At 45.2% G+C, this 22,896-nt stretch overlaps 3 protein-coding genes across 7 annotated transcripts; all 3 read right to left on the bottom strand.

The window, feature by feature from the left end:
- Positions 1-2,443: 2,443 nt before the first annotated feature.
- On the bottom strand, positions 2,444-5,257 carry LOC136546736 (ALA-interacting subunit 3-like). The gene is made up of 9 exons (XM_066538708.1): positions 5,136-5,257; positions 4,834-4,971; positions 4,474-4,532; positions 4,276-4,350; positions 4,061-4,177; positions 3,878-3,948; positions 3,466-3,763; positions 3,045-3,334; positions 2,444-2,900 (listed from the first exon to the last, which is right to left on the bottom strand). Exons 1-9 carry the CDS (start codon positions 5,152-5,154, stop codon positions 2,849-2,851), a joined length of 1,119 nt encoding a protein of 372 aa, XP_066394805.1. The 5' UTR covers positions 5,155-5,257; the 3' UTR covers positions 2,444-2,848.
- Positions 5,258-8,551: 3,294 nt separating this feature from the next.
- Positions 8,552-10,562, bottom strand: LOC136542281 (dihydroneopterin aldolase 2-like). 5 transcript variants are annotated; one of them, XM_066534638.1, is made up of 4 exons: positions 10,006-10,562; positions 9,451-9,708; positions 9,161-9,371; positions 8,552-9,059 (listed from the first exon to the last, which is right to left on the bottom strand). In XM_066534638.1, exons 2-4 carry the CDS (start codon positions 9,650-9,652, stop codon positions 8,840-8,842), a joined length of 633 nt encoding a protein of 210 aa, XP_066390735.1. In that variant the 5' UTR covers positions 9,653-9,708; positions 10,006-10,562; the 3' UTR covers positions 8,552-8,839. The 5 variants fall into 5 exon arrangements, with proteins under 5 accessions (XP_066390735.1, XP_066390737.1, XP_066390736.1 ...); XM_066534640.1 differs by having other exon boundaries at positions 9,161-9,368; positions 10,006-10,558; XM_066534639.1 differs by having other exon boundaries at positions 9,451-10,562.
- Positions 10,563-10,748: 186 nt separating this feature from the next.
- On the bottom strand, positions 10,749-14,366 carry LOC136542280 (RCC1 domain-containing protein RUG3, mitochondrial-like). The gene is made up of 6 exons (XM_066534637.1): positions 13,749-14,366; positions 13,427-13,566; positions 13,082-13,276; positions 12,401-12,529; positions 12,027-12,182; positions 10,749-11,475 (listed from the first exon to the last, which is right to left on the bottom strand). The coding sequence occupies exons 1-6, from the start codon at positions 14,222-14,224 to the stop codon at positions 11,273-11,275; spliced, it is 1,299 nt and encodes a 432-aa protein (XP_066390734.1). The 5' UTR covers positions 14,225-14,366; the 3' UTR covers positions 10,749-11,272.
- Positions 14,367-22,896: the final 8,530 nt, after the last annotated feature.

Genomic DNA, 22,896 nt, shown 5'->3' with positions numbered 1-22,896 from the left:
ATGCTGAGTGTTGCATCATCATCGTATGCATTTAGAGAACGAGTTGGCGGAGATCATGACCATCGGTGATCATGAGTTTAAGGAGATCATCGAGGAGTATGAGGAGGATATTCTCGTGTAGGAGGAGGTCATGGAGCCACCACTGACTGACTCAGCTGACACCGTGCGTGCCCAAGGCAAGCCTCAGTGCATAACCTCTATTTTATAATTCACCGTATATATATATATATGTGTTGTGCATTTACATTACAGGAATTCTATGAAAACCACATGCATAGATATATCTGTCCTATGAGTCTTACGAGTGCAGGTTCGAGTAGCTATTATGCTTAGATTTTTGGTAGCATGAGTAACCTGTCGTTTCTCACAATAGGGGATTATTATTACTCTCATAATAAAATAATGAAAGGAAAAATAGAGACATGATCGAGATATGGTATGGGTATTGGTGGGTGTAATAGGTTGTGTCCCGCGGCCAACGGGGCTTAGCTTGGTTACACTGATTGGAGGCGGGGAAAGGTGGAGGTCTAAATACCATACTGAGACCGGGTCTCAAGTGTGGGGGCTTGGAGTCCAAGTTTGCACAGGGACCTAAACCCTATGACAAGAGTGGAATAGGTTGATCTTGTTTGTGTCTGGGGTACAAACGGGGCATGTGTTTTAGGGTACCCACCTATTGTAGGTGCAGCTTGAGGAGTAACTCTTGTGAGAAGGATTCTTCTAGTGGGCACAGACAGATCCTTGTATCGTTTCCGCTAGATGTCTATTTTTATTCCGCTATTTAATTATCGCACTCTAAACCATCGTATTATAATAAATAATTTCCAACAACTCTTGTTGTATGAAATGGACTAAGTATTGTAAGCTCGTACTCATTATTGGATTCTGGAGGTAAAACAGCTGTCTGATATAGCTAACTTTCAGGATGCTTAGTGTCTAGTGGAAGACGAGCGCCTCCGAAAACATGTTAGTTTGGGCGGTTCTGCCACAGCGGGCCTTTAACAGGCCTGTGGCATTTTTTAGGCCATGTCGTGCTGCCCGTTGTGCCTGGGGAGCGGCCCAGGCATGGCCCTATTTATCGGGCTATGCCATGCTCGTGTCGGACCAAAATGCCATGCTTCGGGCCAGGTTGTTGTGTCTCGGGCTGCATGGACATATATAGCAACCAGTGATACGAGTTCAGTTAATAAAAAACATGTCAACTTTACCATCACTGACTTGTTGTGAGAGAAAAACGTTGTTATGTCTGAAAAAACAAGACGAACAAGCCGAATATGGAATAAGCCGAACAGGGCCATGATGTGCGTGCGCCCACCATGCTGTAGCTAATTGCTGTCAATTGTCTGGTGGGCTGGTGGCGGCATGACCAATGTTGCTCACTTGTAAAAACAAGTTTAGTGGGACTGCAGGTTAGAGCAACCAAGACTACTGAGTTTAGTAATAAATAACCTTGTGTCATGAAGTCAGTGACTGTGGGGCTGTTTGGTTGCTCGCCAACGTTTGCCTCGCCACAACTACGGCTGCCACAGGAACTTGGCCGGTGTTTGGTTTGTGATTCAGTTGTGGCAGCCACAAGATTCTTTGGCTCGTTCCTTTGTTAAATTTCGCCACACCTGCGGCGGCCGTTTCCTCTGCCTAAAGTTCGCCGTCGCCACAACGCTGGTGGCCGGTGTTAACCTCTGTGATTCAATAGTTAAACGGTTAATAACTAGACGTGTCCTTAATATCCTACTAATGAAGCACGCGTGGAAGCAATGGTTACGTATGTGTCGAACATGTGTATAATTGGTTACAATTTGATTTGAGTTGTAATTGGTGGCTATGGGTACAGTTTAAGTCGTACTTTTGTATCTCTTGGTTCATGAATATGAGATGGCATCAGGAGTTGGGAGTTGGTTTGGATAGTTGCGAGGCTGCAGGAGTAGCCTAATGGTGGTGTAACTATTGTTTTTAGTGAAGGAGAGCTTCCATAGTCATGATACAAGGACATAGGCGACAACGGAACCTTGCTAACAAAAAATGTGTCTTGGTGTAGTTCTCGTTCATGTATTTTTCTTCTATATGATGTTTATATTCAGTTAGTAATCCAAAAGTATCTTGGATTAACCGTGCACTTTGACAAGTGCTATTAGAGCCATAATCATAAAAGAAGACCATGTAGAGGTGCAAGAAGATGTTCCACACTTCAAAAAACTTGCATGGGTGCGTCTGGCGAAGGATGTGGCACAATGTGGAGCATGGTGGCAATCTATGGCTTGATCGGTTGAGTTAGAAACTTCAAACAGGCGGCTCAAGCCGTGCAATAAGCCAGAAGGCAAAACTAATTCACCCTGTTTGCTTGAACTTATCAAGCTAGCTTATCAGCCATGGTACAGTGTTTTTTCTTTCACAGAAAAACAACATTAGTCGTCTTATCAGCCGTAAAAACCATCAGGACATAAGATTATCTGTCACTGTACTTGACCACCACTTTTTTCGCGATCGTACCGTGGCACGTTTTTCATTAAGCAGAAGAAGATTGTTTGTTAAAAGCTATCCCGGATACGGTAACCTCTCTGCTGAACACACAGCCGAGCAGTATTGACCACCACTTGTCACCAGTCTGGTTGTGTTGGCGAGGCCGTCGCTCGCGGCTCCCTCTTCTGAACACAACATCACGAGAATATTTCCACTTCTTGCTACAGTACATCTAGTTTTAACCATATGATGTAAATGCAGCGCTAAAATCTGTCGAATGTATATTTACATGACGCAGCTCGATCTATAGATGTTCCTATGCGCAAGAAAACACCAATCAGGCCAAGTGTGTGTGTGTGTGTATAGTCTAGAGTCATCTAGGCACGCATGGTCACCGTGCAGGCCGGGGCAAAGGGTACCGCAGCGCAAGATGTTCCTCTTTCCTGCAACCAGAAACCCATCCCAATCATTTCAAACGCAGCCATATTTACAAACAATGAGGCTTTGAACAGTGAACACAACAATTCCTGAATCGTGAGTGCAAACTGAAGGTGCTGCGATGGATTTGCAGTCGCAGGGCAACTCACAGTGGAAAGACGAGGCAGAGCATCGTGAGGAGCAGCGCCAGCAGGAGGCAGGCCAGGCCGACGATGACGTACCCGCGGCCTAGGAAGCTGTTCTTGCCTCCCAGCACACCCGCCGTGGACAGCACCAGCGCCTTCTTCCCACCGAAGCTGTACGTGTTGTAGTTGTTCTGCATCGTCACCGTTATCAGCTCGCCAGCACGGAGGTCCACCTGGATCCTACCGTACAGCTTCCGGAACGTCGGCAGCGCCGCGGTTCGCATCCACACGATCAGGTCCTCCTGCTTACTCAGCTGTCGAATTCGCAATGCATCACGACTTCTGAATATCAGACTAAAAGTAGTGAACCTATCTACAATTTCAGACAATAGATTATAGAGAGAAGTAGCCCTGCTTTCCAGTAACAAGCTCCAGACGTACTTACAGGTATCCTTGGATCAAGCGCACCGCCGCCGATCAGAGCCCCTTTCTGAAAGTTCCTTGGAAACACCTGCTTCCCAAAAATGTGCTCCCTTTCGCTCCTCCACGAGATGCCTCGCTTGTGAACCCTCAGCGCCTTGTTGCCACGAGCGAAGCTGTAGGTGTCGTTGAACAGGCTCCAAGCTACCAGTCCGCAGGGGACGACGGGGCTCCCATGCTCAGTAGCTTCAGGCTTGCAATACTGCGTGTTGTTGGTCTCCTTAGGATTTATCAGCTGCTTGTCGTTACGGCTCTTCACATACCTGTTTTTTCCATTCCCAATACGTGTTCTTCAGTCCAGAGTCCAGAGCAGCTTGGCCTCTATGGAAATTCGTCAGTGAAAAATGAGAATGGGCGCCACGTTAGTTGGTTTTTACCTTCTGTGGTTCTGGTAGAACTTGTCAAGTTGATAATATATGTAGATTGGCTGCTTCATATCCTTAGGAACCTACAAAGAGAAGAGTAGTCTCTTATCGTATGAAAACCTTCTCCTTGAACTGAGAACAGAGAAACGTTTCAAATCCTTTTTTACTTTTTTTTTATTGATGATAACTGTTTACCTTGAGAATCCTTGTGCAGGTCTTATCTATAGATGGATTTTGGATATAGGCGACTTTGTTGTCAAGCATGTATCCTGGTATGCATGAAGTTTCATATTGATAGACCACTTCAACAACCTATTTGAAAGCAGAAAATTACAGGAAACTTGGATTCTCAGAACCGGGCTCAGATTTCAGGTTTATATATAATAATGCACATCACAGCTCAAACTTACCCTGTTTGAGGCTGCAATGCAACCAAGGCCAATCAGGATAAAAACTATGCCCACAAACAGAAGTACAGGAATAACCTGATCGCATTGCCCAGTGTTAGTTACAATAGTCATCATCATATTCTGAATTTCTAAACCACACTCATGTTGAGAAAGAACTGAAAAATGAGGTATGATGAATAGACAGACAATCAAACTTACTGTCTGAGGCGCGAGTATAGGCTTGCAAGCTGGAAGCTGTTGCTGAGTAAACGGATGATCTTCAAAATCAACAGAATAGAGTCATAAACATAACAAGTACTTGTTTCAAATTTAAACCACAAAGATAATGCCAATAGATAAATTACTTTAGGCTACTTTTGCTTTATTAGTCACTTCATTAAGAAAAAGCTTTATGAATTCACGATCGCCTAATCTTGGAAAGAGAGTTTATTTTCTGGTTTGAAGCACATTGAATTCTGCTTATGGGGCAAATATCCCAGCCATCAAAATCACTACAATTGAGGCTGGAAAAAGAAATATATAGAATTCTGCTTCTTTATCTGAGGAGAGAGAGATTACACTGAGGCCTGTTGCGCTTCTTCATGGTGGCTGCCGGGTCATCCTGGCTGGAGCTCGGTCCGGCCGTATCGCCATTCGCCGGAACCATTGCTGTCCCTGGTGAAGAAAGTGTTTCGATGAAGACTCCAGTCCTGCAAGCTGGAAGAGCTTTGCCCCCAAAGGCCAAAACGTTAGAATCAAACAAATGGGGATATACTGGTTTCAGAAAATAGCTTTAGCAGGAGAGTACAAAAAGGAGGCAAGGCATTAATCAGGTTTGGGAGTAGAAACGAAGCAAGGAACTAAAAGAATGGAGGGACAACCTGTCCTTGTGAGCCTCATGGAAACCAGAAAGGTAAGGATCACCTAACCCAACCGTCCACGTCACCTTCCTCCTCCTCTGCTCAAGAAGACTTTGGTGTTCTGTTCAGGATATTATTATTGGCTCAACCTGTGTATCTGTATTATTCACTAAAAGAGGGGAAGTAACCAACGGAACATCGCCGGAGGCACTTCATGCCAGGGCCGTGCCGGCGGGCGTGCAAGCCGTGCGTTCGTACAGGCCCCAAATTCCAAGAGGCCCCTAAAATTATGGCGCATTAAGCCCTGCTGACTTTCAGATTACTCCTGATGCTACGTCTCTTCCTATATAGCGCTACCTGAATTAATCTATATCAATCTGTCTCCCTGGCTCTCCCGTAGTCCCATCATGGCTTCCCCGTGTCTCTCGTCTTCATGATCAAGCAAGCCGGCGCATGGCATCCATCTACAACAATCTGTCTCTCTGGCTTCATTGTCTCTCCATCTCCGTAATCAAGCAAACTGCAAGCCGGATGAAGGTCTGGAGGCCAGCGCCCAGGTGTAGGTCACAAGGGGTAAATTGCTGATTCCTAAAGACCTGAACTCGTGGAAGATAATTATCTAATTGACTAATTATTTTATATTTATCGATACAAATATTTCTTTATGTTAATGAATAATTATTCGTTGCTATAAGTAGATGCAGAACTGTTGTATTGCGTAAAACGGTCGATGGTGCATACACTCACATCCGATAAAAAACACAAATTACTACTCTCTCTTTTTTTTGCGAGGATCACAAATTACTACTCAACAAGTGAAAACAAGTCTTTTTATTTCAATTCTGTTAAATAATTTAAAGAACACTAAGAGAATGATATTGTGTTCAAATAAAAATTATGCAATCACAAAATAAATATGTATGATTTTTTATTTATCGCATTGCTATGTATGTATATATTATTTTATTTTTTAAGGCCAGTAGGGCCTCTTTTAGAGTTTGGACAAGGCCTCGAATTTTGACGGCACGGCCCTGCTTCGTACATAGGTATCACAGCCAACGCAACAGCCAAGGAAATCTCACAGTGCAACAAGTTTGATGGAGGTCTCATAGGTAAAAGAAAGTTTCATTTGTGTTGCTATTTCCAATGTCAGTAAAGAAATCTGAGCTAATTACATGGGGCCCACATGACAGCTCCTATTTGCTCACAGTTTTGATAGAATAAAACAGAAGAGTCTACAAAATTTACAGAAGAGTTAAATGCATGGGTGGTCCATCAACTTGCGCTCTAGTTTCACTTAGGTCCATCAACTTTGAAAGTGGGTTTTTGGTCTATAATCTTTATTAGTGACGCATTCCTAACCCATACCCCTTTATTTCAATTTTTTAACTGACGTGGCACCTCCGGGTCCAGGTGGACGCCGCACACACTCATGCAGGTGCATTTTTGGCTCTCGGCACACACTGTTTAGCCGCAGCTGTTGGTCGGAATTCACCTAGTCTCCTTGCTCTTGCTCCGGACGAGACGAGTCTATCAACCGACGGCGGCTCGCTGGTACGGGTCCGGCCCGCTGGCGCAGTACTCCGTGGGTGTTGGAACCAAGCGATGCCCCGGTCTAGAATTCGACGTCGCCGGCGAGCTCACGGATGGAGAACTCGACGAACACAAACACAACGCGATAAAGTGGAACGAGAGAATTTTTGGTGCTGCCCTCAACTGCCGCAGCTTCTCGGGGCTTGAAGCCCGAGTCCAGCGCCATGCCGATATCACCACGCGCATGCCCGCTTTTGCCGAGACGTGCACCGCGTGCCGCAATGTCCGCCCTGGCGCGTATGAACCAAACTACTAGCTGTGTCGTGGGCCAAGCAAGCCACGGGCCACGCACAACATCTACGCTACGCCTAACAGATGCAAACGAAAACAAAGATACATGTGCAACAATTTGACTAACAGCTGGCAGGCTGGGGAGAGACAGGCTCAGGCTTGCTGTTATTGACGATGGTGGCGGAGGCGTTGACAGCTTCGTCTTCGGGTGCAGCGACGACGTCGGGTTCAATGGCCGCGAAGCCGCCGACATCGTCGGTTTCGGGAACGAGGCCTTCTCCATATGCCACGTCAACATCCATATGCCCGCGCCGATTCCCGCCGCCGACGTCGCGCACTACCGCGCTGCCGGGCGGCCCCGTAGCCGCTCGTGCCACGCTGCCGGCGTGGCCGCTCCATCTCGCGGCGGCGGCAACACCCAGACGCGCTGCTGCTCGCCACCAGCAGAAAGAAGACGAACGACATGAGGGTCTCCGCTACTGCCTGTACCCGAGCGCACCACCTCTCTCGTCCCAAGCGCCGCCGTGCCATGTCTGTCGAGCCACCCTTGTTGGCCGGAGAAGAAGGCAAGAATGATGGAGCCCAAGACGGAGCGGCGCTCGCTCGTGATGGTGCGGCCAACATGGTGGCCCGGCATGGCGCTCGCCGGTGGGGGCGAGGCGTTGTGGCCGCCATGGCTGCCCAGCAACGTGTGGCCATGGCGCTCGCCCAGTCGCCCCACATGGAGCGGCCGTCGTGGCACGGCGCGTCGCTAGTGGCGGCAGCCGACACGAGATCTTGGAGCGGCGCGGCTAGGGAGTTGGAGGAGCGTGAGCGGAGGCCTCCGTGGTGGGATGCGAGCACGAGCGCGGAGGGTGTTGAGCGCAGAGCAGGGCTTGGCGCGGACGGGCGATGGGCAGCATGGCGAAGCGCCGGTGAGCTCTGGCCGATCCAGGTGAGAGACAACGATGCCGCTCCTACTCGCGAGTCTGGCCGCCTGCTGCAGCCGCTCCTGTGTGGCACATCAGCACTCCGCCCTCCTCCGCATCTGGGAGGAGGAGCTGCTCCTGGTGCAATAGCTCTTTCCCGCGGCCGTCTCCTCCGGCGGATGCCCGACACGACAAGCCCGGTGCAGGGTGTGGCCACTGGCCAGACAAAGCAACGCGCCGTATCCCAAGTGCTCGGCAGCGGCGGTGAATCAACATGAAGGATTGGAGAGAGAGGGAGCAGGATGACGAGCGCCGGCGCTCGTTGCCGTACAGCCGCGCGGGGGAGACCCGCGTGTGTGCGACGTGGGCGATCCGAGGTCGGCGAGGAGCGCGGCAACCACAGCCGAGGCGGCGGACGCCGACTCCGGGTGCAGCAGCGACGCCGCGAACGCAAGGTCTCGGAGCCGGTGAGCAGGTCGAGCACGACGTCCGCCTGGGGCACGTGTGCCGAGAGCCATGCATGCACCTGCATGCGTGTGTGCGGCGTCCACCTGCACCCGGAGGTGCCGCGTCAATTAAAAAATTAAAACAAATAGGGTATGGGCTAGGAATGCGCCACTAACAAAATTATGGACCCAAAAACTCACTTTCAGAGTTGATGGACCTAAGTGAAACTAGAGCACAAGTTGATGGACCACCCATGCATTTAACTCTTTACAGAACCACAGACCAGAAACCAGGGAAGGAAGGTGTGATACGCAAAATATCAAGAGGGACACAACACCATCTCCATCCAAGCTTTGGCTAGAAGAAACTTACAATGCATACTTCAACCCCAATAAAATTAGATAAGTTTTAAGGTGAACAGCTTCTGAGAGCAACATCCAGTACAAAATGTTGCAGTCCATTAATCTGAAGAAACGCAACACTGAGCAGTGATTGAGACACCGTCGGGGGCGACATACGGAACATTGACATGTCATCCTCAGTATGCTACTCAGCTCCTGGTGAACTCCCAGCCATGTCCTTTCTATGCCTAACTATCTCAACACCTAAATAGTCGATAATTCCTTGTACAGCAACATGGGGCTTCTTCACTTCTACCCGGACAGCAGATATTTGAGAGAACTTAAGCAATGTGGCACTCGCAATACGGTGAGCCACTGACTCTAAAAGATTCTGAGATGGGCCTTCAACCACATCCTTGACAATCCTGCAGAGCACAGGCACAAAATCAGGACTTTGCTGACATGAATGTATGAAGTATGAGTCAGGAAGGAAAATATGCCCAACAAAATATACGAGTACCGTTACCTGTAAATATCTGTGTAGCTAACCGTATCAGAGATGCTGTCGGTTTCGCCAGCGGTGCTCAGATCCATCCAGGCATCCACGTCCACAACAAACTTCTGGCCCAGAGTCTTTTCTTCTTGTTTGACACCATGGAAGCCATGGAACTGCAAGCCTCTAAGCACAAGCTTATCCTTGCCAACCAACTCCCTTCCAGCCATAATAAGAGGACCTACTAGAAAGCTCAGTCAGTCAGGTAGCAAAGGAAGACCCCACTTTCCTGCCTTCAGATGGTTAATAATGAGCTTAGTAACCTGCGGCGGCGCTTCTTGTGAATTGGTTGTGTTGGGAGCTGAAGGATGATGTGTGAACCAAACCCAATCTGGGACTGGGAGGTCGCTGCCTGACAGCAAAGGAGGAAGGTGTAGTGGCTGCGGTGGGCATGCAAGGCTTGTCCCCTGAATTTGCCCGCATGGGCAGGCGTGCGATCTGACGAGCCCACTGGGTGGTGATCATAACAGCAGGGGGAAGCCACGACCCACGAGCTCCTAGCTTGGCAAGAGGGATGGATGCTGAGACAGAGCAACAGAATCGTCAGGCAGCAATTACAAGCAACGCTCCCATGGTCAGCTTCCTAAACGTCGGGGATTTGCAGTATGTTGTTAAACTTGACGAATGAGACCAAACGGAGCCAACAACCACACGATTCGCACCGTATACATTTTGAAACACAGAGAAAAAAAAGAATAAGATGGATTCGCACGAAGAGGACCTGAAGCAGCCTGACCAGACAAACCAATGGGAAAATCTCAAAGCGCTGCCGCCCTGCCAGAGGAGAGGAGGGAGCTGAAGGGAGAGTAGTACGGTACCTGAGGATGAGAGCCCCTACGAAACGACGACTCGACGAGGTGGACCGCCTGGGCTGGACGGCGCGGCGGCGGCGGCGGGCGGCGGCGGCGGCCGAAACACGACGCGAGGAAACGAACAAAGGCGTCCACCCGTTCTTATTCCCGATTGCTCCCGGGCAAAGATATTATCTTTCACACATAGCGAGATTCAAGCATTCTGCAAATCTTTCACACATATTATCTTTCACTCCGAGATTGTACACAGGGTGCACTATTTTCGAAAAATTCATCCTATCACTTTAACGTTATGATCAATCTCACCCACTGACGTCAACTCAACTTAGTGCATGTATATCGTTGTTATCCGTCTTGCACACACAAAGCTGCTGCTATAAGCACACAGTTTATCAATCACAACTTCAGGAACCGCAATCATCAATCAGGATACAGTGGAACACAATTGCTACCAGTGGCATGCCCTAGCCACAAGGACTTCCGTATGCGGCAGTTTCAGTTTTCTTTTCAAGATCGTCGTACCGCGACGCACTGACGCCCTTCTGAATCTGGCTACTACAAGCAGGCTGCATGTTCACCCCATCAGGCAGATAGTTACTGCACAAACAACTGTAGCCTCAAAATTTCCCCCTTGGATTACAAAAGCAGCTGCCTGGAAGGGTGATTCTGCTAATATGCTTTGACAAAAAAATGCATGGATGATGATGAGGCAACAACTCTGGATTGCTAAGGTACAAATGAATGATGAGTTGAGCAATAAAACATCTGGTTGCTTTTATTGAACAGCAACTAGAACCAGGCCTCCTGCCAGAGTCACAATAAAAATTAGCACCACAAAATTCTGGCCATCTCAACTACAAACAGAATCTACAAATCTTTGGTGAGAACGCACAAGGGTGCATGCTGTACATTCACGCTTCTCGCAGTTTCATCCCTCATGTTACAGTGCTACAGAAAACCAAGAACAATGTCTACACAAATAAGAACTTTCAGTGATAAAAATTTAAGGATTCGAATCTACTACAGCTATGCCTACCCGGTGCCAGCCACAGGACCTTTCCTGGTTTTATCAGCGTGTGGCAGTTTTTTTATTCTTTCTTGCAGATGTGTTCAACTTAACTGAGCAGGAATCGAATCAGGGCCTTTCCTGACAGTTTCCACCAACTGGAACAGCAGGATCGAATCAGAAGAGAACAAGATCCTCTTCGAAATGAACTCCGATGTATGAATGCCGAAACATAAGCGCCTTCACAAAGGAGAAACCCAGGCTGCCCTATTTCTCAGTTTGTTGCATGGAGACCAAGCACATGGCATGGGAGGCTCCTATTGCAACGGAGATGACACGAGAAGGGCCCAAAGCTTTATCATCGTCTCTGAGGAAATTCACCTTGACTGGGAGTGGCTGAACTTCTGGCAGACCAGGGACGCCTAGCTGGCAGTCTCTTGCATTTCCCCACATGTACAAGTCACCTTTCTCTGCCCAGACAATTAAGAACAAAAGTAAGTTCATGTGTTGTTTACAGAGAGGAAATTTGATTATCTGCATTTAGTCAATAGGCGGCATGATGTAGAATCACAGTAAAGCAAAGCAACCAAGATCCACAAAGTAGATCAACCTCATGCCAGATAAAAGTGACCTTTATACAACTTGAGCAACCAATATTTTAGTTAAAGTAAATGCACTTCTTTAGCATTTCCTAACAAACTAAACGATACCACAAACTGCCATGAAAGAGATTTTCTCTGTCATATTCTGAATTAAAGGGTGTGTTCATCGCTAGAGTCGTATTCAAAATACAGAATCTCATTCAGTTTGCATGTCATCAGGTATATCCTTTGACATTTCCTGCTGATCACCAGCAGAGACATTTATTAGGTTTTTGTAGACCAAGATTTTCTTTTCTAGAATATTTTTAGTCAGCTACATAAGAAATGATAGATAAGTGAAACCAACAACCACATGTCAAGAGTAACTCGTAGAACAACGGAGTACTGGACAACTAAGAGAAGAGTTCTCTGTATTTCACCTGATATAGCAGCAGAGGTTGATCCTCCACAGGCTATATGGACAATTCGCTCATCAGACAAAGCTTTGATGGCAAGTGGGATTCTATGATTTTGAAGGGTGGGATGCCCAAGTTGTCCATGCCCACCATGCCCCCAAGAGAGAACTTCACCTTCATCTGTAACAGTGGTGAGACATTTCATAAAATGATATAATGCTATGGTGCAACAGCCAGTGTACTATATAAGGTGTTCGCTACAACTGCAGTTTGAAACTAATAGTTAATATGATTGAAACAAATCTCTCTCTTTACAAATACAGTGGCTTTCTGTTGGTTCATGTAGGTTCTAAAAAAAGTTTGTGAAAGATCAGACTTTGCAGGTTCTAATAACTTACCAGTCAAAGCTAAAGAATGGTATCCACCACATGCTACTTGGATTACACGGATACTTTTCAGACTAGGGACAAGCTGTGGCCTCCAATCACTGAAATTGCTTCCTCTACCCAGTTCGAAGTTTGAATTTGCTGGAAATGATACACGAAATGCAAATATTCAGCACATCAGTAAATTGATAACAGCCATAAGGGAAAACTGAAGCTGATAATAAGTAAATGAGGGGTGCAACCAGAACTTAACAATTAATTATCCTACAGTAAATTCAAAAAAAAATGAAGGGATGCATTCCTTTGCCATCAAACTTGAAAGAAAAACAGGATAAAAAGGTGCAGACTCTAGCATCATGACAATTGGAGAAGGAATAGATGCACACCAGTTCAGGAATGTTTTGCCAATGCTCATATTGGCTTTGATAATTTAAAGTGTCAATTTAGGAGGGTGGCCAACTGAAAGCATAAAAAGGCATGACAGAGATTCTGTTCACCTGGATTGAAGCAGCTTAACTGCACTTCAGGGACAATAACAAAATCATCTAATCTATGCCTGATAATGATATGACGGGTCTGGATATGCTAACAAACACTGGCTATTTACTGCTATGCTAACTGGACAAAACAACTATCTACCAGTAATGTGTATGGCAGTATGAGTTGTTGGATGATGTTTAGTCAGAGTCTAACCTCCCCAACTCCATAACTGTCCATCTGAAGTAAGAGCCATTGTGAAGAAGCCACCACAAGCTACAGCAGCAACTGGAACAGGCAATGCATTCACCTTGGAAGGAACACTGAGGGAGCCAGCTTCACCTGGACCACCTCCACTCCCAAGCCCCAGCCTACCATCACCTTCATCACGACCCCAAGTGTAAAGTTCACCTGTTAGCAAAGTGCAACGATCAGAGACGAGTAGTTTCATTTGCAGCAAAGACCATAATGGAATGACTAGTGATATTACCACCATCTGATTGCAAAGGACGGTATCAGATGATTCAAAACTATAGTTTACAATGAGTGAATCAGACCGACCTGAGTCGGTGATTGCTGCGGTATGTGCTCCACTAGTAGAAATGTGTGTTATCTTCCCTTCCCATGGACCATTCACTTGCCTTGGCAAAAGCTCCCTATGGTATACATAGTGCCCCAGAGCTCCAAACCCACCATAACCCCTGCAGACTACAGTAAACTGAGTGATGCAGCAGCCACATCCATCAAAATGCAATCCATTCGTCACAAAGTTTCATTCATGGAGTAATAAGAGACTACTAAATTAACTATCTAATCACATGAAGTATACATACTAAACTTTTCGATAGCAATCTTCAAATCAGCAATGTGGCAGTTTCCTCACCAGGTGAAGACGTCACCGGAGGTGGTCAGCGCGGCGGAGTGGATGCCGCCGAGCGCGAGGAGGCGGAGATCGCGGAGGTTGGGGTTAGGGCGGGGCACGAAGGCGGAAGACTCGTCACCGAGGCCGAGGCGGCCTCCGTCGCCCTTGCCCCACACCCAGGCGCCTCCTTCGACGAGGAGCGCAGAGTGGAAGAGCCCGCAGGAGATCCCAACCTCCACTCCAGACATCTCCCCTGCAGAGGGAAGGCGTCCGGGGGTGGGCGCAAGGCGTGGGTCTGATTCGGGGAGAAGGAGGTGGGCGACGGGGGATGGGTAGAGGCGGCGCTCCTCCTTGCCGCCGCCGAGCTGTCCGGAAGCGCCACGGCCCCACGAGAGGAGGGAGAATGGGATGGTTCCTTCAGAGTAGAGGGTCGGGGTGGAGTTGGAGGCGGACGAGGAGGAGATGTGGCGGCGGTGGGGGAGGAGGCGGCGGAACATTGCCGGCGGCGGCGGCGCTTTTGTTTGGCCTGCCGCCTGCGAGAGACAAAGAGGGGATTTTTTTACTTTTTGTCATCCTTCCCGACGGCACTCCTTGGTTCGCCACTTTCCAGGTATTTGTGATCACGCCAGTATGGTAGGAAACTTGAGAGCCCTAACTTACACACAAAATGACCATGCTGCCATCGCCTCCTTCTTCTGTCTCCGGTCGGCCCAGCCTCTAGTCAAACCTAGTCTACTCCCCCTTCTTCCCCACTGGAGCAACCGCATCCATTCTTCCCCCTCTCACCCATTCTCTTCCCCAGCGACAACGACGGCTAATCCTCGTCCCCCGTGCACCCATGGCCAGGAGGACAGAGCCCTCTTCGTCAAGGAACATAGTGTCGTGGGCTATCGAGGAGGAAGACATCGGAAAGGAAACTAGGCTCTGATCGTGTGTCCCACATGCAAAAGAGAGGGTAATCGAGCTGATTATGAGAACAACAAAGAACGACAACTAGGGGCGCGTGTTCTTCAAGTGTCCCAGAAATATGCCCGGGGTAAGGGTTTTCCATGATCCATTTTGAATTTTCCTTGGTTTTGGGTTTGGGTTTGGTTGAAGACCCCTAACTGTTGGGCATTTTGCATTTTGTAGATGGATGGTAGATGTAGATTCTATGAATTCCAAAAAGCGTACTTGAAGAAGCTGGTGGAGTTGAAGTTTGTTGTCATTGATCTTGAAGCTGGCCTGGGTTCAAAAGAAGTAGAAGAAGCTTAGGGATTTGGTGAAGAAGAAGCACAGTTAAAGTGTGCTGGGAAGAACAACATGGAAGCCAAGATGGATGCCCTCATTTCTTCGCTTAAAATGTTGATTTAGTGTTATTTGTTGTATGCATTGTTGCTATAATGTATGTGTTCAAGTGAATGGTTGTTCTCGGTAGTAGGAAAATATATGTTGAATATGTTAATGCAATGGAAATGTTATCTTATTATGTTGCCTGTTGTATATTGCATCAAATGGTTCTTTTGTCATGACAACAGCCAAAAAATTCATGACGGCCAACAAGATGATGAAATTGACAGAAATTTGCATATCAAGCTAATCCATTATCAGGTTTTGCAGTTGCCATACACAACCGGTCCATACATAACATGTCTATACTGGCAATGATAGCCATAAATTACAGGTCCATACTAGCACATGAAAGCCATACATATCCATACCTATAATGAAAACATTTTCTTCATGTTATCCATCAAATGCCTAAAGCATTCCCTCTGCTCTGCCCTTGGGAATACATGTTTAACTGTAGCCTCTAGACCCTTACAAGCATATGTGCACATAGCTAGTTTGTCTAATGGGCCAAGTGTCTTGCATAACTGCTCCATGAACCAAATCCAGTTCTCTTTGGTCTCAGAATCAAAGAAACCAAATACTATTGGGAACATCTAATTGTGTCCATCTATAGCATTGGCTGCAGGCATGTGTCCATTCCACTGCCCATTGAGAGTAGTGGAATCTATACTAATGTATGGCCTGCAACCCTCTAGGAAGCCATCTATACTACCCTTGAATGCACAGAAAAATCTACTGAAATGAACCTTCTTGCCTACTTTCACAATATCTATCTCAACAACACTATCTGGCGGATATCTATACCCGGATATCCGAGCCAAAGGATTAAGGAGCGTCACGTCGCCTCATCCGATGGTTAAAGGCGCAACTACGACCTCGTTCGACTCTGAGGGTGAAGTTTCCGCCTCGTCCGACCCCCAGGGGCCGGGCCATGCCTCGTCCGACTCTAAGGACGAGGTTTCCGCATCGTTCGACCCCCAAGGGCCGGGTGAAAGCTCTAGTTTGATTTTGATGAATTGATGAAACCCTAAGTGCTAACCTAGTTTATCAAGTGATCATGAGATAGGTAGCACACTCCAAGTTGCGAAGCAAACAAAGATCATAGCATGATGAAGATGATGTCATGGTGATGATCAAGTGCTTGGACTTAAAAAGAAGAAAGAGAAAAACAAAAGGATCAAGGCAAAGGTATAAATTATAGGAGCCATTTTGTTTTAGTGATCAAAACACTTAGAGAGTGTGATCACATTTAGGTTTGATAGCCGTACTATTAAGAGAGGTGGAACTCATATCGAAATACGGTTATCAAAGTGCCACTAGATGCTATACTCAATGCATATGCATTTAGGATCTAGTGGAGTGCTAATACCCTTGAAAATTGTTTGTGAAAATATGCTAACACATGTGCACAAGGTGATACACTTGGTGGTTGGCACATTTGAGCAAGGGTGAAGAAGATAGAGTTAAAAAGGAGTTAGTCGCGCTGGTTATAGAGTGACCGGACGCGTCCGGTATGGTGACCGGACACGTCCGGTATTTGGCAATGAACTCAGCGACCGGACGTGTCCGGTCGCTACACCGGACACGTCCGGTGTGAATTAGCAAACGTAGTGTTTGGTAGGACAGTCGATCGGACGCTGGCAGCATCCGGTTTGGTGTGACGGGACACGTCCGGTCGAGCGTGGATGCTTACTGTACTCCACCGGACGCTGAGGCTCAGTGTCTAGTCAGTTTCTAACAGACGCGTCCGGTCAGCCCTGATGGCTTACTGGACTCGACCGAACTCGACGGCTCAGCGTCCGGTCATTTGTGTTTGTGCGTTCGGTATGAGCGTTCGGTCGTCGGCAGAATGGGTAGCAATGGCTATGTTGGTTTGAACTGGACACGTGACAGTCTAGGAGCTACCGGACACGTCTGGTAGGCTGACCGAACGCGTCCGGTATTCACGAACGGAGCGTCCGGTGCTGCGTCCGGTCAATCGGACCAGAGCGTCCGGTCACCCCGCGCTGTACCCAGTGAAGGGGTACAACGGCTCTATTTCGTAGGGGCTTCTATTTAAGCCCCATGGCCGGTTGAAGCTCACACCTTTGGCCATTTTTATTGACATATCAACCTTGTGAGCTTAGCCAAAGCCCTCCCACTCATCTCCATCATTGATTCATCATCTTTGTGAGATTGGGAGAGAATTCAAGTGCATAGCTTGAGTGTTTGTATCTAGAGGCACTTGGTGTTCATGTTTCGCTTGCAGATTTTGCTTGTTACTCTTGGTGGTTGCCGCCACCTAGACATCTTGGAGCAGCGAGGATCGTCGAGCGGAGGTTGGTGATTTGTCTCTGGCTCCAATCATGGTGATTGTGAGGGGTTCTTGACCTTTCCCTGGCGGAGCGCCAAAAGGTACTCTAGTGGATTGCTCATGGCTTGTATGATCCTCATCTTGTGTTGGTTGTGCGGCACCCTATTGAGGGTTTGGCGTGTGATGCCAATTAGCGCGTGAACCTCCAAGTGAGTGAATTGCCACAACGAGGAGTTGCTTGCCGGCTAGCAAGTGAACCTCAGTAAAAATCATTGTGTTCATCCTTTGATTCCGAGGTGATTGGTCTTTATTATTATTCATCCTTGTGATTGATTGATTTCTTCATCTATATGGCTGTATAACCTTCTTGATCACTCTCTTTATTTTACTGCAAACTAGTTGATAAACTCTTTAGTATAGCTAGTTGTGAGAGCTTGCTTGGTTGGTTGGTGTGACTCTTTAGTTAGCCTTTGAGAGCACACTAACATAGGGTAGTGTCATAGCTTTTGTGTGAATAGACACTATCTAAACTAGAATTATGGTAGGTGGCTTATATTTTGAGTAGGCTAGCGCAACACTTGCTTTGCCTCATAACTGTCTAACCATTTTGTTAAGTGTTGTTGTAGAAATTTTTATTAGGCTATTCACCCCCCTCTAGCTATTAGGACCTTTCAAGTGGTATCAAAGCCGAGGTCACCGTGATTTGAGGCTTAACAACCTTCGGTGTAAAAATGGCTTAAATCAACAACACAAAGAAGTCATCCTAATTTGATGGCTCCAACTATCCCTATTGGAAGGCCAAGATGACAATTTATATCAAGTCAATCAATAGGAAAGTTTAGAAGGTGGTAGAAACCAAAATTGAGATTGAAGATCCAGAGAATCCCACCGTGGCTGAAAAAGTACTTCTCCAAAACAATGACATTGCTCTAAGTGCTATTCATGATGCAATTGATGAAAGGACATTTGAGCAAGTCAAAAATATTGAAATGGCTCATGAGGCATGGAAGAAGTTGGAAGAATCATTTGAGGGCACTCAAGTCATGAAGGGTGCAAAGGCATACATCCTTAAAGAGAAGTTTGCAAGCTTCAAGATGAAGAAGGATGAAAATATGCCAGAGATGTTTCATAGGCTTCAAGTGCTTGTCAATGATCTTAAAGCACTTGAAGAAGAGGTGAAGGACAAGGACTTCTCACATAAGTTTTTGAGATGTTTGCCCTCAAGATTTGGTACATTAGTCACCATTCTAGTGAGAAGCGGTTTGGACACCATGACACCAAACCAAGTATTGAGAGGTATAATGACCGATGATACTTATAGAAATAATGATGAGAAGGAAGAAAAGAAGGAAAAGAAAGATGACAAGAAGGATGACAAGAAAGAAGTCTTCATCCAAGAACAAAGAAAAGTCAAGAAGGTGCTTCAAGTGTGGAAGCAAAGATCATCTTATTGCTCAATGTCCATACAATAGCGACAATAATGATGACAACAAGAAAAACAAGAATAAGGACAAGAAGGAAAAGAAAGAGAAGAAGGACAAAATGGCCTTCAAGAAGAAGAAGAGTGGTTCATATGTGGTCACTTGGGATAGTGATGCTTCCTCAAGTGATGATGATGATAGTGATGATCACAAGACCACCAAGAAGAAGGTTCTAGCAAGCATTGCTATCAATGAGAAGTCTTCTCTCTTTAACTCTTCATCATGCTTCATGGCTAAGGCCACTAAGGTACAAACTTATGATGATGAAAGTGATGAAGAACATGATGACGATAATGAAAATAAAAATGAAAATGATAGTGATAGTGATGATGATGAACCTACTAAGGATGAATTATTTGACATGCTAGAAGATGCTAGAGAACACTTTGATATCAAGAGAAGGGAATGCAAAAGCTTGCATAAGGAACTAAAAGCCCTTAAGCAAGCCTTTGATGAGCTCAATGCATCTCATGAGAGGCTAGAGGAAGGCAATGAGAAGCTTGGCAAAGCTCACAAAAAGCTTAAAAAGGCTCATTCCTCTTTGCTTAATGAGCAAAATAAAAAGAAGCATGTTGAAACTTGCAATGTAGGTTTAACTTGTGATATAATTGATGAATCACTATCTATGCCTATCATTGTTGCTCCTACTAACCCTTCTTATAGCACTTTCACTTCTACCTCATCTAGTAGCGATGGTCTCACTTGTGATGCCTCACTAGTGGTTGAGAATGAGAACCTCAAGAAGGAGGTCACTAAGCTCACTCACACCTTAGCTAAGGCTTATGGTGGTGAGGACCGCTTACTTATGTGCTTGGGTAGCCAAAGAGCTTCTCTCTACAAAGAGGAATTGGGCTATACCCCTAAGAAAGGCAAGGCAGCCTTTGCTCCTCACAAGACTAGTTTTGTGAAGAACAATGATTGGTTTTACACTAGTTGTAAGCAAGTTGGTCATAAAGAGCAAGAGTGCAAAAACAAGAGCAAAAATACTAATGTATCCTCCCTTAAGCTTGATTCATGCTATATGCTTACTAAGGGTACAAATGATGTGAAGGCTAAGTTCATTGGTAAACCATGGATGGGCTCAAAGAAGAAAGTTATTTGGGTACCTAAGAGCTTAGTGACTAACCTTCGAGGACCCAAGCAAGTTTGAGTACCTAAAAAGAATTGATCTTCTTTTGTAGGTAAATTACAAAGTGGAGGAAGGCATTGGGTTCTTGATAGTGGGTGCACTCAACACATGACCGGTGATGTAAAAATATTCAACTCAATCAACACCAATGACAATGATGGTTATGATAGTATCACATTTGGTGATAATGGCAAAGGCAAAGTCAAAGGGCTTGGTAAGATTGCAATATCCAATGGCATGAGCATATTCAATATGTTGCTAGTAGAGAGCTTGAATTTCAATTTGCTATCCATGGCTCAATTATATGATCTTGGATTCAAATGCATATTTGGGATAGATGATGTAGAGATCATAAGTGTAGATGGCTCTAATTTGATCTTCAAAGGCTTTAGATATAAGAATCTATACTTGGTTAATTTTAATGCTAGTGAAGCTATATTATCTACATGCTTGTTCACTAAGTCTAGCATGTGTTGGTTATGGCATAGAAGGCTTGGTCATGTTGGAATAAAACAATTGAATAGATTGGTTAAGCATGACTTAGTTAAAGGCTTGAAAGATGTTGTGTTTGAAAAGGATAAGCTTTGTAGCTCTTGTCAAGCCGGCAAACAAGTTGGAAACACCCATCCTAAGAAAAGCATGATAAGCACTAGTAAAGCATTTGAGTTATTGCACATGAATTTGTTTGGGCCAACACAATACACTAGTATTGGTGGAAATAAATATGGCTTTGTGATAGTAGATGACTACACTAGATACACATGGGTATTCTTTCTAGTAGACAAAAGTGATGTGTTTGCAATATTCAAATCATTTGTCAAGGGCATTCACAATGAGTTTGAAACAACCATCAAGAGAGTTAGAAGTGACAATGATAGTGAGTTCAAAAATACTAGAATTGATGAGTTATGTGATGAATTTGGAATTAGACATCAATTCTCGGCTAAGTACACACCTCAATCAAATGACCTTGTTGAGAGAAAGAATAGAACACTCATTGATTGAAAGGTCTATGCTTAGTGAGTACAATGTGAGTCAATCTTTTTAGGCCGAAGCTATCAATATGGCTTGCTATTGTAGCAACCGCCTCTATTGTCACCGATTGAAAGAGAAGACACCATATGAGCTCTTAAATGGTAGAAAGCCCAACGTTGCATATTTTTGGGTCTTTGGTTGCAAATGCTATATCTTAAAGAAAGGCACTAGATTGGGTAAGTTTGACAAGAAATGTGATGAAGGATTCCTACTTGGCTATTCCACCACAAGCAAAGCATATAGAGTTTAGAATTTGGATAGTGGTACTCTTGAGGAAGTTTATGATGTTGAATTTAATAAAACCAAGGGTTCACAAGTAGAGAATGAGAACTTAGAAGATGTTAGAGGCATTCAACTTTCAAATGCCATGAAGAACATAGATGTTGATAAATTGAGGCCTAGGCAAGTGAATGATGATGAAGATGATTAAGTACAAGTGCTCTCTAACTCAAATGTGCAAGATGATACAAATCAAGCTAGTACAAATGGCTCTCATGACAATGAACAAGATCAAGTGGCTAGTATATCATCTCAATCCAATGATCAAGCAAGTGTAAGCAATCAAGTTCCAATACTCCAACCAACCAATGTTGTAAGGGATCATCCATTGAACACTATTATTGGTGATATTTCTAGAGGTATACAAACTAGATCAAGATTGGCTTTATTTTGTGAGTATTTCTCATTTGTGTTATCCATTAAACCAAAGAAGATAGATGAAGCATTGAAGGATATTGATTGGGTAAATGCTATGCATGAAGAATTGAATAACTTCACAAAAAATCAAGTATGGGGATTGGTAGAAAGACCAAAGGGACACAATGTGATTGAAACAAGAAAGATCAAAATGGGATAGTAGTAAGGAACAAAGCAAGATTAGTAGCACAAGGCTATACACAAGTTGAAGGTCTTGACTTTGGAGAAACATATGCCCCGGTTGCTAGATTGGAAGCAATAAGAATCTTGTTAGCATATGCTTGTGCCCACAACATCAAGCTCTATCAAATGAATGTTAAGAGTGCATTTCTAAATGGCTACATCAATAAAGAAGTATATGTTGAGCAACCTCCCGATTTTGAAGATGACAAGAAGCCCAACCATGTGTACAAGTTGAAAAAAGTATTGTATGGCTTAAAGCAAGCACCAAGAGCATGGTATGAGAGATTAAGGAATTTTCTACTCTCTAAAGGGTTCACAATGGGCATGGTTGACACCACTCTTTTTATCAAGAAGATTGGAAAAGATCTATTTGTATTGCAAATATATGTTGATGATATCATATTTGGATCAACCAATCAAGACTTTTATGATGAATTTGAAAAGATGATGGCTAATGAGTTTGAAATATCCATGATTGGAGAGTTAAGTTACTTCCTTGGTCTTCAAATCAAGCAATTAAGGAATGGTACATTTGTAAGTCAAGGGAAGTATATCAAGGACATGATCAAGAAGTTTGGCATGAGTGATAGCAAAGTCATTAGCACACCAATGGAACAAATGGCAACTTGGATAGTGATGTAAGTGGAAATATGGTGGATCAAAAGTTGTATCGGTCTATAATTATAAGCCTACTCTATGTGACCGAATCAAGGCCGGATGTCGTGTTTAGTGTATACATATGTGCAAGATTTTAAGCCTCGCCAAGAGAAAGTCATTTGAAGGCTACAAAGAGAATATTGAGGTACTTGAAGCATACACCAAATATTGGGTTGTGGTATCCCAAAGGAGCAAAGTTTGAGCTAGTTGGTTACTCCAACTCGGATTATGCGGGATGCAAGGTTGAAAGGAAGAGCACCTCGAGCACATGTCAATTGTTGGGAAGATCACTTGTTTCATTGTAACACCTCGGGTGTTTAAATATTAAAATCTGACATGTCATCATATGCATTGCAAAGCATT

Source organism: Miscanthus floridulus, chromosome 3, assembly GCF_019320115.1.
Source record: "Miscanthus floridulus cultivar M001 chromosome 3, ASM1932011v1, whole genome shotgun sequence".
Classification (NCBI taxonomy): Eukaryota; Viridiplantae; Streptophyta; class Magnoliopsida; order Poales; family Poaceae; genus Miscanthus; species Miscanthus floridulus.
This window is presented reverse-complemented; position numbering and strand designations above follow the sequence as displayed.

What these genes read in the sequence shown, in the direction of transcription:
- LOC136542280 (XM_066534637.1), bottom strand. Translation starts at nt 14,224, where the DNA reads ATGTTCCGCCGCCTCCTCCCCCACCGCCGCCACATCTCCTCCTCGTCC. An exon ending in CCATTCTTTAGCTTTGACTG is followed by an intron (nt 12,183 to 12,400) that starts GTAAGTTATTAG and finishes CCACTGTTACAG; the next exon opens with ATGAAGGTGAAGTTCTCTCT. An exon ending in AACCTCTGCTGCTATATCAG is followed by an intron (nt 11,476 to 12,026) that starts GTGAAATACAGA and finishes TTGTCTGGGCAG; the next exon opens with AGAAAGGTGACTTGTACATG.
- LOC136542281 (XM_066534639.1), bottom strand. Translation starts at nt 9,652, where the DNA reads ATGATCACCACCCAGTGGGCTCGTCAGATCGCACGCCTGCCCATGCGG. An exon ending in CACAAGAAGCGCCGCCGCAG is followed by an intron (nt 9,372 to 9,450) that starts GTTACTAAGCTC and finishes TGAGCTTTCTAG; the next exon opens with TAGGTCCTCTTATTATGGCT. An exon ending in AGCTACACAGATATTTACAG is followed by an intron (nt 9,060 to 9,160) that starts GTAACGGTACTC and finishes TGTGCTCTGCAG; the next exon opens with GATTGTCAAGGATGTGGTTG.
- LOC136546736 (XM_066538708.1), bottom strand. An exon ending in GCATTGCAGCCTCAAACAGG is followed by an intron (nt 4,178 to 4,275) that starts GTAAGTTTGAGC and finishes GCTTTCAAATAG; the next exon opens with GTTGTTGAAGTGGTCTATCA. An exon ending in CGCTTGATCCAAGGATACCT is followed by an intron (nt 3,335 to 3,465) that starts GTAAGTACGTCT and finishes CGAATTCGACAG; the next exon opens with CTGAGTAAGCAGGAGGACCT.